Source organism: Mirounga leonina, unplaced genomic scaffold, assembly GCF_011800145.1.
Source record: "Mirounga leonina isolate KUSES-001 unplaced genomic scaffold, KU_Mleo_1.0 Mir_125, whole genome shotgun sequence".
Classification (NCBI taxonomy): domain Eukaryota; kingdom Metazoa; phylum Chordata; class Mammalia; order Carnivora; family Phocidae; genus Mirounga; species Mirounga leonina.
In genome coordinates, this window is record NW_023270305.1 from 4357413 (window position 1) to 4369863 (window position 12451).

General features: G+C 43.3%; 1 protein-coding gene across 3 annotated transcripts in view; it reads right to left on the reverse strand.

Moving 5' to 3' along the window:
* The window catches only part of NBAS (NBAS subunit of NRZ tethering complex), a 322416-nt gene that overhangs the window by 94031 nt on the left and 215934 nt on the right, over positions 1 to 12451 (reverse strand). For all 3 annotated transcript variants that reach the window (XM_035000616.1, XM_035000615.1, XM_035000617.1), the window contains 3 exons: positions 11145 to 11255; positions 1556 to 1806; positions 223 to 557 (listed from right to left, as the gene is read on the reverse strand). In XM_035000616.1, the coding sequence (XP_034856507.1) occupies positions 223 to 557; positions 1556 to 1806; positions 11145 to 11255 (697 nt within the window). The remainder of the gene's footprint in view (positions 1 to 222; positions 558 to 1555; positions 1807 to 11144; positions 11256 to 12451) is intronic.

Below are 12451 nucleotides of genomic sequence, written 5' to 3' on the forward strand. Positions count from 1 at the left end.
TACAAAATGTACATGTAAATGAGAACAGTCGGAGTCTAATTTAGACGACTTGCACATCTGTGATAGAAGAAAATGATTTCCCAATTAGAATACCTCACGCTTAGCAAAAAAACTAAAACGTCAAACATGTAAGTATTCTCCATCTCAAGAAAGTAAATAAAAACAAACAATTTTCATTTCTTCTAAAGCATCCAATGCACTGTAAGCTATCTTTTCAGTTACCTTGGTCACAGCTTTTGCAGAAAACGTAATTGCATCCACCACAGTGATGAGGTCGCCCGGGGGGAGGCGATCAAAGTACTTCATGCAGACTTCATAGGCGTGGAGCCACTCTGGGGAGGACTCTGGGACGTGTTTAATGAGGTGAGGGTCTCCGGTCCAGAACAACTTCTGTAACCAGATGGTGTACAGAGAGCTCGAGGAAAGCATCCGCCCATCCTTTGCAGGGATTTTGGGAACAAGTTTGGAAATAGATAAGATATTTTGACTTGAAAGAATGGGCTCCAGTGCTTCCAGAGGATTCATGTTTTCATCTGTCAGCTTTTTGTAATTAAGACCTAATGGAAAGAAAAGAAAAAAAAACAGAGAGTAGGTTCATTCCAAGAGCTTTCACACACATCCATAGCCCTCTGTGTGGCTGGAGGGAAAAGTTCATCTCCCGGTTTACAGTGGATAGTCTGTTGATTACACAGGTCAGAAGACCTGAGCGCCAATCTCGGCCTGCAGGGTCATGGGCCGTGGAGTCAACTCGTCCACGGACCGCCTCAAGGGGGCACTGGAGGCGTGGCACCCACGGTTTCTTCCACCAGCCCACTCACCGCACTGCCTTCTGGTCACCTGATGTTCATCTGGCCTCCCCTCCACTACCCGAAGGCCCGAAGGCAGGGGTTGGATCTTACTCCTTTTCCTCTGTTTCTAATGGTCCAGTTTCTAATTCGGTTACTCAGTAAACCACTGATAAACGGAAGTCAATTCTCACGACTGTTACCAGTATCACATGAATATAGATTTCGAAGTGCCCTGTAAGTTATAAAGCACCACACAGACTGGAGAGGTATTAATATGTTGACTTCCTTAGTTATGAGCATAAAGAGACACGGATACCATCCTAAAGATTTCCACAATGTATCAAAGGTTCAAAGGCACTTATCTGAAGGGTTCCACACACACTTTAAACTTAGAGGCTCCAGTGAAGTGAAATTATGCCAGACTGCCAATTGTAAAGGGTCTCAGCCTTGTCCTTTATATAAGGCAAAATATAACCCCTGGGAGTAGGGAATAAACCTCTGGAGGAGTAGTCAAAAACTTCGGATTTTAGTACCAGGCCTACTCTAAGTTACTATGTGGCTTCCAATAGGTTTCTTATAGTTTCTTTGCTATTTAATTCCTTCAACAGTAAGTAAAGGAGCTGGAAAGATAACAAAAGTCAATTAGCGTTGTATCTTGTGGTTTCAGATCTATGCCAGACACAATGCACAAACATGATTGTGTACAAAAAATTAATCCTTAGATTTAATTTAAAGAATGAGTTCGAGCAGGGAAATGATCATCTTACCTGAAGCAACTACCTTAAATTTCTTCAGCAGCCGAATGTGGGTTTCTGGTTTAATGGCACATTTCCCCAAATCCGCACAGCCGCAGCTTTCCAGGAGAGAGAAATAATACAGCAACCTTTCGTGATCAAAGCCACCAATCGTGGGGTAAATATACTTGACCATGTGCTTGTGAAAGGCTTCTGGATCAGTCCTCAAAGTCTCAAAGAGATGAAGGGCTTGGGCTCGATTTTCAATTTCTACTGTGGACAAACTGAAATTAGGGCAAAGAAATTGTGTTAAGATTTGGACCCTTTATTGAACAATGTGCTCTTTTTTTTTTTTTTTTTTAAATACTGAAGAAGAAAGGTTGCTTCTTACAAAGTCCCTTCTTCCCGCCAATCAAATTCAGTAAACCACCAGGAGGCAAGCAGTTTACATTAAAGGAAAGAGACGTGTTAAATGCCTACTATTATACAATTTTCATGTTATCTCATGTGGGTCACGGCAACCCCGTGAAGTAGGCATGACTTCACATTCCTTCAGATGGGAGAGTCCCCCAATGCGTACCAGCCCGGAAATGAACCCAGACTTGTCTGCCTCCATGATGCATTGTTTATTTATGTCATAAGAAGCATTTAAAATCTGAGCTTCATTATAGAAATGTAAACCACCTTATTATTTCAGGAATTTAGGAAATGGTGAGGGGAAGAAACAGCTCCAACTTTGAGGCATTTAAGTTTCACATCCAAGAGCCCTGAATTGCTATTCCATAGATCCAAATTTGATAACTGTGTTCAAACAGAATTAAAATAGGTAAGAACAGATGCATGTGCTTTCACTTGAATTAATGAATGCCATTTGAATAAAACACGTATCTTGATCTTTTCATCCTGACTTAGATGCCTTTATACTATAATAAAAAAAAAAAGGTCACTTAAGTTTAAACTATTGAAAAAAAATTTTAAGGAGTTTTGGTTGGTTGATCAGTTTTTATTGGGGGGGGGGGGACTTAATATTAGTCTTGGCTTCACCCTGAACAGAATATAATGCCTCCAGTCCAGTGTAACCCCGATGCCCCATGCAGAATAAATTTCAAACTCTAATTTTCAGAGTCCTTCAGGCAGCCCTCAGTACTCCTAGAAATGCCACATTTCCAGGGCCCTCAGCAGTGGCAAACAACATATGTGGGGGCAGCTAGTGAGACTTCTGGCAGTACCAAAGTTAGATTACTTACAGTTGAAAAGCAACTCCTCTGGAATACGATACCCTATTTATTGGAACTCCCATTTTTAGAAAATGCCGAGACACGTTTTTGGTTTTTGGAGATAAAGTTAATATAAATTATGTTTTAAAGTTTTTACAAGTGTGTGATAATACATGGGATAACAGCAGCAATCCACAAAGTGAAAACATCAAGTAATTTTTTAAAAAATGCTCTTTTAACCTGTCACTTCAAGAGAAATCCTGTTTTTCTGCTAAGACAAAATTCAAACATCTACATAAATATCCCTATGTATAAAAACGTCCCTGGTCTATAAAAATTTCCCTGGCTGCGTCCTCTGAGCATCCTTCTATTCTGGTACTCGTAACATGCTTTAGCTTTTCATTACCTTCTATGTCTCCCTTACTAGACTATAGATCACTCGATGGCAAAGATAATACCACATCTTCCTTATCTTTAGTTTCTCAGTTCCAAGCACTAGTGTGTGGTCAAAAGGAAACATTCAACATGTGTCTTCTGAATGCCAAATAGATGGGTGGATGAACAAAAACTTAAGTGTCCTCCATGGACCAGGCACTGTGCTCAGCACCAGGGAGGGCATAAAGGTTTACAACACAGAGCTCTCATCCAGTGGTTTGAAAATCTGGTTGAGCTATAAGTACTTAAACAACAATGCAAAATAATGGTATGGATGGACAAAGGCCACACAATCATACTCCCATTAAGAGTGGGATCACTAAAGCTGTAACTTCAGAGGACATGGCTGTCAATGTTAACAGAAGTCTTAATGAAGGAAGTGCTTGAGCTTGTCACTGTCAAAAGGCATGACGCAAAATAATATCACAGAAGTATCAAGACAAGAAAGCACGAGGCCTGTGCAACAAACACGGAATGTAAATGAATGGCTGGCCAGAAAATATTCTTGATACAATTACTATGCAAAGTATGCAACATCATCTCTGAAAGACACTGTATGCACAGTGGTATATGAAAGTGATTCATAGAATTTGTTATGTTTCTGCATAATTTGCAAAATGAAGTCTGAAAAAGTAAATAAGAAACCACGTCACCCCATTAAGACAGTTCGTACTAACAAAGATTTGCAGGCAGACGGCATGCCTGATGGAAGGGGAGAACACACGTGCAGTTATGACGCTGATTACTATGCAAGGCAAGCTAAATCTACGTAATTAGCAACCTACAGATGAGAAACTGCCATCAGAGAGGTTAAGCGACTCGCCTAGGACCAAGGGTCCACATCTGTTTGGACCCTGTGTGCGTTCTGCTCGGCTTATCACAAAGCAGCCATCGACTGACGAAGGTCGAGCGCCTGCACTACCAACCATTCCAGAAACAGGACTGTTTTCTGTAACACAGACATTAGCTCTCTCTCCCAGCAGCATTACTCTAAAAGAGTTCTCCTGTCATACTTCATTCCTAACACCCCGATAAACAGAATACTCAAGACAGTCTCATCTACAAAATGGACAGTGACTAAACTATCACAGTTTTGGTTCACTGGCGTTTGGCTTCATTCTGAATATAGTCTCTCTCAATCAGCATTACTTTCCCCCTTGCCCACCCACTTATTCTTCTGTGCCTACAATTCAGTTTGCCCGATGTACAATTTTACCTAATTATCTTGTCAAGACAGATACTGGAATACCTTTACTGACATATGATAAATACCAAAACCTCCCTCTTCAGTAAATTACAATGTGCTAAGATCTTTCATAGATGCCAGTAATCAATAACCCATTTTAATAGTTTCCATTGAAAGAAGCTGTTATCTTCCCTTTGGAACAAGAAATGAAATCTCTGCTTAGAAAACAATTCCAAAGAACCCATATTCAGGAGAGTAGGAAGAAATACCATGAAACCACTATGGACTTTTCACTAATCAAATTAATGATTACCCTTAAAAACTGTTTTAAGTGCTTTTTCTGGAGCCAAGTTTTAGCTATAAAGCAGCTTATATAATATGGTGCATATTTAACTTTTAGAGATTAACTACAGGAAGAAACTAGCATTAGTTGTTCCCAATGCACAAGGAATAAATTATGAGCACTAATCCTTTGATTAGTGTTCTGTAATGGCTTCAAGTTGTCAATCACTCAGAACTGTGATTCAAGAACACCATGTATTGAAAGAACTTATATTTGTATAGGAAAACAAATTTATTTAAACACCTTTTTCTTTACTCAGTCTGAGACTGATTGATAACAGTTCCATTACCTGAATGAGGTGAGGAGAGGGGGAAGAGGAGGAATAACAGTGGGGTAGGAGGAGGGAGAGGGTAACTGGGAAAGACGGACAGAAAGGGATGGGGGTAGGGCTTCACAGAATCCATATGTAGCAACTAACAGGCATTTCCCCCAAAGACTAATCCTACAAGTTTAAAGACATATGGGTCCAAATCAATGACCACGATCATGGGTGAAAAGGGTTCCCCCAGAGATGCCTGTGGAAAGAGACAATTCTACCCTCGAAGTTTCCCTCTGACGTGAGGGAAACAATCCAAGCTATTCACCACACAAATGCCTCAGAATGAACTCGATGTGGCTGACTTGATCTGCAATGCTGCCTGACAGCTGAACATGGGACTGAAGGAGAAAATGAGGTCAAAAATAATCATGGAATTTTTCAGTTTTGCCAACATTTTGGCCAAGTGTCTTTGCAAACTGAAAAATGGAATTTTTTTTTTTTAAAGATTTTATTTATTTATTTGAGAGAGAGAATGAGAGACAGAGAGCACGAGAGGGAAGAGGGTCAGAGGGAGAAGCAGACACCCCGCTGAGCAGGGAGCCCGATGCGGGACTCGATCCCGGGATTCCAGGATCTTGACCTGAGCCGAAGGCAGTCGCTTAACCAACTGAGCCACCCAGGCGCCCTGAAAAATGGAATTTAACTTTCTAAGTTCACCTACAGAGCTGATGGGATGACCAATAATGAGTATCTCTATTTCTTGTCATACGAATACTCGGTGACATCCTCTGCAGAATGTTTTATTTTTACTTAAGTTTTTTTTTTTTTTTTTTTTTAAGATTTTATTTATTTATTTGAGACAGAGAGAATGAGAGAGAGAGAGCACATGAGAGGGGGGAGGGTCAGAGGGAGAAGCAGACTCCCCGCTGAGCAGGGAGCCCAATGCGGGACTCGATCCAGGGACTCCGGGATCATGACCTGAGCCGAAAGCAGTCGCTTAACCAACTGAGCCACCCAGGCGCCCTTACTTAAGTTTTTTTGTTTGTTTCAGATTGTTTTGTTTTAGAGAGGTAGAGAGACAGACAGAGGAGGGGCAGAGGGAGAGGGAGAGAATCTTAAGCAGGCTCCATGCCCAGCACCTAGCCCAATGCAGGGCTCAATCTCACAACCTGAGAACATGACCTGAGCTGAACCCAAGAGGCAGACGCTTAACTGACTGAGCCAGCCCTCTTTGTGGAATGTTTTATATGACCTGAGTATGACGGGGCAAGCCATGAGGTCAGGCTTCGTCTCCTCTCTAGTGACAATCCCAACCCCTCAAATTCTGACTGGTTTGTACAGTCTCACATTATAACCTAACAAAAAATATTTTAAAAAACACCATGGCACAGAAATAGTAATAGGCACCATGTATTGAGCACTTAGGCATTAAGTATCATGTCATCTCACTTCTCACAAAGCAGATACCTTATAATTAATGTCAGTGTTGACTTGAGAAATAATTGTTCAAGAATCAGATGTGCAAAGTTAGGCTAACAGTGGTCACAGGATGGGTTCGGCACATATGATCTGTTTCCAGAAGTCATAATAGTAGCTATTTTTTTTTTTTTTGAGCATCTACTACATGTCAGGTGTTTTGTATAAATCTCTTAAATCCCACAGCAGTTTTGCCAAATGGAATGAGAACACCCATTTTGCAGATGAGGAAACCTTGGCATACAAGTCAAAGAGCCAGGGTTTGAACCCAGACGTGCAGGATTCAAAGCCTGAGCACTTTCCACAAGATGGAAATAAGCCAAGATGCATTTTCCTGCTTACATTTTATGCCAGCGTCAGGAGCTTCTTACTCTTTGGGGGAGAAGTGACCTTAACGATCACAACATGGAAAGGAAGGTTACAGATGTAAGGAAGGAGTTGCTTCCAATTTAGTAATAGTGGTAATTAGTTCTTCCATTTTTAGGAATGGTAGGTTTCTTCTTATGCACAATGCAAATCACAGTCTTGGTCATGATCTCCTCCCCCCTTAGGCCAAAAGAAAGATCAAAACCAAATCGAACAATTCTATAAAACCCATGACCTGAACATCTATATTCAACCCTCCTCCTCTAATATGGATTTTTCCTGGTCCTGAGTTTTTATTTCATCTTAATTTTCAACATTATGACCTACTTTTAACAAGCTGAGCTACCTTAAATCCCCACTCCATACTATTCTCACACTACCTCCTCAACTATGCCAGGCTTGCTTAAGGGTGGAGGAGATGGGAGAAAAGCCAGAATTCAGCATCCTTTACAAAGTGGCTCTCTGGACACAATCCCCACTCTCAGCAGCAGCAACCCTGGGGCACAGGTCCTGTGCATCTTCTAATTCGTAAAAAAGGCAGACACCTTACAGTGTTTTCATCTTCCCACAGCTATAACTTGCCCTTGCTCATCCTTGTACCTGAGACCAAAAGAATCCTACCAGAGAATATGAAACTGACTGTGGAAAACAGCAGTGCACAGTCAGATTCCCTGTGACCAGGGGCCCTAGCCATGGGTCTAAAGGAGACAGTACTACACCAACCAACAGAGAAGAAGACGGTATCATGATCTCAGACACCCAAGCAAAATCCCTTGGGTAATCACCCGGGTGACTAAAAGGTGGCTGGCTATCAGAGTGAATTGAAAGTGCAGGATTCGTGGCCTTCAGCTCTGTTATTTAACTAAGAAGGGGGAAAATGGAGGGTGTCATCAAGGATGACAGTCAAAGGTAGTTCTGGCCCTTATCTAGTTCTCCTGTGCTCAGAGGCACCATATGTTCCAGCCACAGTGGTCTTCCTGTAGCTATTCCAAGACCTTCCTGGCCCCAGAACCCTCGGCCTTGGGCATTGCCTTTATGGGATTCACCATGACTAGCAATTTAGGTCTGGGCTATTTTTAAGTAAGTGTGTGTGTGTGTGTGTCTTGGGGGTGTGTGTGGGGGTCTCCCCTATTAGAATATAAGCTCTACGAGGGTAATGATGTACCCAGCACTTAAAATTAAGCTTAGAATAGGAAGACACTATAAAAATATTAAATGAACAAACAAATGTGGTACTACTCAATCACCTAGAAGCAGCCTCTGGTATTCCAAAAATGCTCTTGTGTCCAAAACTTAAAGACACTCATGGAGTCAGAATCGACAAGAACAGTAACAGGAATAATGCAACAGTATTACAGGGCCACCCAGCTATATACCTTCCAGAGATTTTTCTCTAATCTTTATAATCTTACAAGGTAAGCATAAGGGTCAGATAACTGAGAAAACAGTGATTCAATCACAGCTACACAGTTGGGGTTATGGGCAGATCTGGACCCTGAAATGTGGCCTGACTCCAACACCCATGCCCTCACGCTAAGCCACACATACACTGGTAGTTACTGAGGTAAGACCCACCAAAGCATCCCGAACAGCCCGGAAGGGATGCTGGCTACTCAGGATGCATCAGCCCTGAACAAGCCCCAGGAGAAGAGGAGGCTGGGTAAGCCAGTGTCTGCCAGCTGGAAGGGACGCCAGGCCCACAGGCCCACTCAAAGCCATCATGGACGTTCCACACTATCAAGAAGAACAAACACGGAGGAAAAATAAGGGGGCAAAGGAGACCAGAGTTCAAGTACGGGTGTTTATGAGGATGATCTCCTTCACAGAGGAGTGAAATGGCAGGAAAAACTGCCATTAATGAAGCACCGATCGTGTGACAGGAACATAGGTTTGCTACTTTACCGTGAAGTCATTTAATTTTTATTACACCTCAGAGTTAAGGGAAATGAGTTTCAGAGAATTGGATTATCTTGCGTAGGGGCACACAGCTAGAGAGAGACAGTCGGGTTTGACCTAGCCAGCCTGATCTGAAGGTCTACGCTCTGTCGCATATGCCACCTCCCTGAAGACTGTGGGCGCGCACGTCCCGGGACGTGTGCTGACACGGGGAACATTCCAGAATTCCACCAACAGGAGAGAGCATGGAAAATAGAGAAAAATATTTTCTCCACCGGGTGGGGAAAGTGGCTTTTTAAAGGGATAGGAAAACAAAGTCTTAAGGAAAAGACCGTTATTTTTCTTACAACTCTGATCTGTTACCTCCCCACAGGCAGTGACTCAACGAGTGGGTGCCGGGCAATGTCTACCGTATTGACAAGGCTGGTTCCAAAACCTCTGTCCCTGGGTCTGATTAAACAGTACGGCAAACGCCATCTTTTAAGTGAAGGGCGAGAGGCACTCGTAAATACCACCTCTAAATCAGTATCAGGTGCTTCGTCGCTCAAAGGTGATGACGCCAGGAGGTGATGATTTCCCGCTTCCGTAACTGCTGCGTCTGCGTAATCGCACTGCTATCAGCCGTACTGATATGCTGTGAACAGGCTTGCACATTACTAGGCTGCCTGGTAATGCATAATGTGCTCAGGGACCAGCGGAGCACCCTGCTTGCGCGGATGTGGCTGCCTTGTACGCAACATTCAACGAAAGAAAACAGACCCTTAACTGGAGGCCAATACGCGAAGGAAACATTTACTTGAACGTATTACTATGCTTCAAAGAGGCGAAGCCTGCGCGGTATTTGCCACAGGAAACACTACCGCCCCCGTGTGGCAACTTCACAAACACTTAAAATGTGGATGCTGACACTTTAAAGATGTAAGAAAAATTAAAGATGCTGAATTATAAGCAGTCCTTGACTGTTCAGCAGGACGTGCCCCACTCAATACTCCCTCCCTTTCCTTAAACTCTTTCTTCCCGCAGGATGCCCCATTTCTTTCCTCCTTCCTCTCGGCTGCGCTCTCCTGTCCCCTTTGCTGGCAGCCCCTTATCTGCCATTAATTGTGGAGGGTCCTCAAGGTGTGTCTCAGGTCTCCCTCCTTTCTCATTCCATACACTCTCCCAAAGTGCACCCACAACATGGCTTATTTATCATCTATGTGCATGTAACTCCCAGTTAGGATCTCCGGCTCCTCCCTCTCTTTCGAATTCCAGAGCAGTAAGATCCGCTGTCTGCATGACCTTTCCTCTTGGGCATTTCAGTGTGTAACTTCGCCCAGTTCCTTGCCTTTTCCTCACACTCCCCTCAAAATGTCTTGTCTGTAACCAGGGCTACCTGTCTCACCGAAGGATGTCAGCACCCAACAGGGAGCCCCAGTAAGATCCTGGCGCTGATCTTGACCCTTCCCCTCTCGCCGAATTCAGATCTAGTTGGTCCTTATCGATCATTGCATTTCGTACTAACCATTTCACCTTCTAGATATCTCTGAAAGTCACAGTCTATTACTCCAACGGCTTCCTACCTGGTCTCTGTATGCCTGCACTGATCTCCCTAAAATTTTTTCTCAACATGGGAGCCAAAGTGATCTTATCAAAATGTAGACCTGATCCTATTACCTCCCTCTCTTTTAGAGACTACTTTAGTAGTCTCCTAGGACTCGTGTGAGAGGCCTGCAGTCTTGCCCACAGCCTGGCTTCTAGGCCTCTCCACAGAGCCATCTCACACTGAGCTCCCCCGACTCTCTGGACCTCAGCCACACTGTCCACCTGTCAGGCCCTCACATGCATCATGCTACTTCCTGTCAAAAGCTTTAGCACTTAACTGTCTTTGTCTCCCTAGAAAATGGTTTCCTTCTCATTGCAGTGTACATAATTGTGATGCAATATTTAGATCTCAGCTTTAGCATTATTTCCTCAGGAAAGTCTTCCTTAACTACGCCAAATCCCCTATATGGGCTCTCTTCTGTGGTACTTGTCACAGTTTTAATTTCACATTTGTCTCTCATTATTCATTGACAGTCTTGTCTCCCACACTAGACAACAAGTTCCAAGACAGCTGGGATGCCTGTTTTTGCTAACTACTGTAACCCAAGTGTCTACCACTGTTCCTCGTATGCAGCAGATTCTCAGTAAAAAAAAAAAAAAAAAAAAAAAACAAACCTCTGAATAAATGCACGAATATTAATGTAACTCAGGCCTATTATTACTGAAAGGCAAAAAATAATAAGCTATTGTTGTAATACTGAAATGTGTAACAGAAACATATAAAGACAGAATGTCCAGATATTGGTCTACTGTAGCTCAAAAGGGAAGGTGAAATTGTACTTTACGACTTCAAGATCCTTCTAAATGGAATCTGAAAAAACAGACATGGCAATAAACGTACATACGAATCGTATGCTTACCCGCTGTCGGTGAACAGGAACTCCAAATGGGTCATAAGAACCTCCCAACGGGAGACACTGTAACGCTGCGCCAGAGAAAGAGCGACGCTGTAGACGCTCTCCTCGAGTGTTCTTCAAGAATGTCCATCAGCCACGGGGGAGGGAGAGAAGAGAAACACATTACCTTAATCAGCAAAGAAAATGTTCATTAGGACTCTCTCCAGCTGTGAGGGGTGCGGTCGGCACAGTCCTTAATAAGACATTTCACAGTAATTCAGGAAAAGTATGTCCAAGGAATTCTAATGTTCTGCTTTCACTGTGGTGCATTGCAACTGACCAAGGAACGGTCTAGACCAGTGGTTCTCACCTGAGGAGGATGCTGTGCCCCCAGGGACATCTGACAGTGTCTGATTATCATGGCAGGAGAGGAGGAGAGTGCTATTGGCATCTAGTGGGTAGAAGACAGGAATGCTGTGGGACACCCTACAATGCCCAGAACAGCTCTCCCACAAGGCATTATCCAGTCCAAAATGTACAGAGAGTGGAAAAATTCTGGTCTAGACCCCAGAGCCTACAGTCAAAAACCAGTGCAAAGGAAACAGATACATAACTGCAGGGCAGGGATACAAGAAAGCAGAGTTCGCCTCTCAACAATCGTTTGTTTTCTAGCGCCGGGTACTGGGCTAGCTGCTTAGGACATAAAGACAAACAAGATACTTCCTAAGAAACTCCCAGCACAGCCCTAGTGGAAGATGTGAGATGTGAACCGACAATTAAATACAACACCGACAATTAAATACAACAATTAAATACAACAACTCTGGGGACCGCCACCAGAGAGGACTTCCAATACTGACAAGCAGAGATGAGCGAGTGACCGATCTGAGCTTGAAGTCTGGAGGATAAACAAGCAAAACAGCGGCAGGGTAGTTCCGAGAGAGAAGGCAGAGGAGAAGTCAGCCAAGGGGTCTGCACCTTATCCTTTAGCAATAGAAGAGCCAGCGGAAGGTTTAAATCAGGGGATGGGGCCACCAAACTTGAGGCCCTCTAGATATATCAAGAATTCCGGGCCAGGTGCCCACATTAAAGCCATTCCATAAAGACCATCACGGGACCCCTAAATCCCCAAGCAGAACCAATTCTTGGTTGGAGGATTGGTGGACAGAACCACAGGCACAGAAATGAAATCTCTCTTCTTATTAAGTAATACTGCTAAGACTACATACACCCTAGCAAAGAAAATCAGGACATTTTCTTAGATGTTTGATTAGCCAGGAGTTGGGAGACATTTTCTGTAAACAGCAAGTTAATAAATCTTTCAGGCTTTG